Raw genomic sequence first — 2,836 nt, forward strand, 5'->3', positions numbered from 1 at the left:
AGGAGGAAGAGGAGGCGGCAGCGGCCACTGGCGCTGCAGGAGGAGAGAAGGAGCAGGATGCTGAGGAAGCTGTCCCCACGGAGGCTGCACAGGAGCCGGGTGGAGACCTGCAGCTCTTGGGAGCCATGGAGCAGAAAAATTACACCTCTGGAGGGCAGGGGGGGGAAGATCTGAGGTCAGTGGAAACAGCCATGACTTATCTCTCTGAGACCCTGAACCTCCCATCCACATCCTCGCAGGAGTTCCTTCCTGTCCAGCTCCCTGACTCATTCACATACTCATATGAATGCCCTTTCTCCCCCTTCCCAGACACATCCCCACCAGCAGCTGTGGCACCGGCTGCACCTCAGATGCCTCGCTACTGGGGGGCCTCTGATGTTACCCTGTGGTCTGATGTGGGGGCTCAGGGAATAGACCCTCGAGATCTCCAAAGGGACTGGAGACACTCCCGACCCTATCAGCGGAGACAAGTATTTCGCAGGCCCGGGGGATGGAACTGCTCTTGGTGCAGTACCGTGAATTTTTCACGGAGGGAAGTTTGCTGCCATTGTGGGAGGGGAATCTGGCTGCAAAACCCTCAGTGAATTCAGAAATGAGAAATAGAACCCAATGGGAAATCAATTTTCAGGGGGGCGGGAGGGAGGGAGTGGGGAGGGGACTCGGTGGAGCAGGAGGAAGGGGATGAGTGGGAGGCTGGGGCCAGGGAGGTGGGGTGGGAGATGGGAGTAGATGGTGGGGGGGATGTGTTTTGATGACCCCCTTTGTATTTCCAGAGCATTAGCACTCAATACCCCAGAACTACTGCAGCATCTATGTTTTGTATGTATGTGTTCCCTCCCCCCACCTTAGTGTCTGGTGGACCTGGGCAGTTGTGTATATAACATCCCACCCTCTCCCCCCATCTAGGCCTTAGATGAGTGGAGAAGGAATGGACATTTGACCCATCCTGAGCTAAACAGATTCTCACGTTAGAGAATCTGAATGGAAAGGAAGATTCCATAGTCACAGTGGTGTTGGGCAATGAAGCAGTAGTTCACTTGGAGTTGGGGCCAGGGTCAGAGCCACAGAGGCCAAGGCCACAGCTAAGGCCTGGCTCTGGTGGTGGGGAAGCAGAACCAGGTGCTTTACACAGGCAGGTGTCTTTTAGAGGATGCCAGTGTGAGGTTCAGAGAGCAGATAGGCACGGAGCTAGTAGATCCTGTGACTCCAGACAGGTGGAGAGCATAGCAACGACCCAACCACTTTTCACTACCTGTGACTGTGCTACGTGAAAATCCACATTGCACAGATCCACTTTTCTTTGAGCTAACTCGAGTGGATTCCTGTTCTGGGGAACCAGCTTATTTCCAAGTAAGAAACTGGCACCAGGACAGCAGTTGTGAATAGACCATCAAAGAAGATGCTGAAACTGGTTTGAGGAGTTGTACTGGACAGACACAACTGGAGGAGTCCTAGACATGACCCAGGAACTGTGGACCTAGAGACTGAGAAGCTTTCATGGCCCTGGGACATCTCTGCAGCAGCTGGATGTGACTTTGGGTTATCTGCTGTTGGGGAGGGTGTGGACAATCATCATCAGGATTGGGGGCCACATGCCTTGCCTGCATCTTCAGTAATGTTATTGGGCTTGTTTGAATCTCTCTAGTACAGGGTTTTCCTAATGTCAGTACTCTTGATATTTGGAGTTGGATAATTCTTTATTGCAGGGGCCTGTCCAGCACACTGTAGGATGTTTAGCAGAATCTCTAGCCACTACCCCCTAAATGTCAGTAGCACTCACCCCCCCCCCCAGTTGTGACAACCAAAAAGGTCTTCAGATATTGCCACATGTCCACTAGAGGGCAATTGTCCCTGGTTGAGAACCATGGAGGCAATGAAGTGAGGTACTTAGGAGCAGTCAGAACAGGGGAAGAATCAAAAGAGAAGAAGACCACGGAGGCTGAGGGGCCCTGTAAGACAGAAACTGAAAAGTGTCTGTTGGGTCTGGAATCTAGTTTGGATCTTCAAGCAGATCCAGGGCAGTGGCAGGGGCAGAAGCCAAACTGAGGACTGGGGAATGAGTGGAGAGCTAGGAAGTGGAGTTAGTGAGGGGAGGCTCTTCCTGAAGGATGCTGGGTGTGACAGGAAGGAGCATGGAGGAGCACAAGGTTGAGAGAGGGTTCGTTTGAATATAGTAGAAACTTGAGCCATGGGAAAGGGGAAAGCTGAAGAAAGCTTAAAAATGCAAGAAATATGTGAAAGAATGAGGGATACTGCATACTATATTGGAGGCATGGCCACTGCATTGTTAAATGAAAATAAGTCGTATGACAGGTTCGCTTCTGTTTTTTGTAAAACAAAACCCTCAAAAGTTCTATAAGTGTGTGTGTGCTATATATATTTATAGATTTGTTGGCCTTATGTTAAGATTCATGTTTGCATATGCATTGGAAAAGGTCCACAAAGATATTTAGCAAACAAGGTGTCACCTAAGGAGGGTGGGCTTAGGGTCAGGGGATGGGAGGCAGTGGGGTGTGGGGGTATTGGGCAGTTGGGTGGAGGGCTTTTATTTCTTTATGTAATTCTGTGTCTTGAAAGTAAAATAAACGTTCACAAAAAATGAAGTGAATTTGTCGATGTGGATGGATTTGGAAAAACCATCTCTTCCTCTGAGACAGAAGAGGAGAGGAGAGCAGACACTGATTTTATGTGGCAAAGAGATGGGAAACCAAGGGGTCTCCTGCTTGTATGTTCACGATGTGGACAGATAAAGCACTTGAGAGTGAGCGAGGATGGAAGATCATGGCAGGGGTGGGGGCTTCTTTGGGCACTCTGGGGAATAACTGGGGGGGGGGGG

The 2,836-nt window shown here is 50.4% G+C and overlaps 2 protein-coding genes across 2 annotated transcripts in view; one reads left to right on the plus strand and one right to left on the minus strand.

The window, feature by feature from the left end:
* TEX13A (testis expressed 13A) overlaps positions 1–584 on the plus strand; it is a 1,276-nt gene extending 692 nt beyond the window's left edge. Inside the window, exon 3 of the mRNA XM_008582435.1 lies at positions 3–584. Coding sequence (XP_008580657.1) covers positions 3–584 — 582 coding nt within the window. The remainder of the gene's footprint in view (positions 1–2) is intronic.
* Positions 585–1,124: 540 nt separating this feature from the next.
* The window catches only part of LOC103598446 (NACHT, LRR and PYD domains-containing protein 12-like), a 6,555-nt gene continuing 4,843 nt past the window's right edge, over positions 1,125–2,836 (minus strand). Inside the window, exon 5 of the mRNA XM_008582436.1 lies at positions 1,125–1,263. Within this exon, the coding sequence (XP_008580658.1) occupies positions 1,125–1,263 (139 nt within the window). The remainder of the gene's footprint in view (positions 1,264–2,836) is intronic.

This window comes from Galeopterus variegatus, unplaced genomic scaffold, assembly GCF_000696425.1.
Source record: "Galeopterus variegatus unplaced genomic scaffold, G_variegatus-3.0.2 Scaffold2609, whole genome shotgun sequence".
Lineage (NCBI taxonomy): Eukaryota > Metazoa > Chordata > Mammalia > Dermoptera > Cynocephalidae > Galeopterus > Galeopterus variegatus.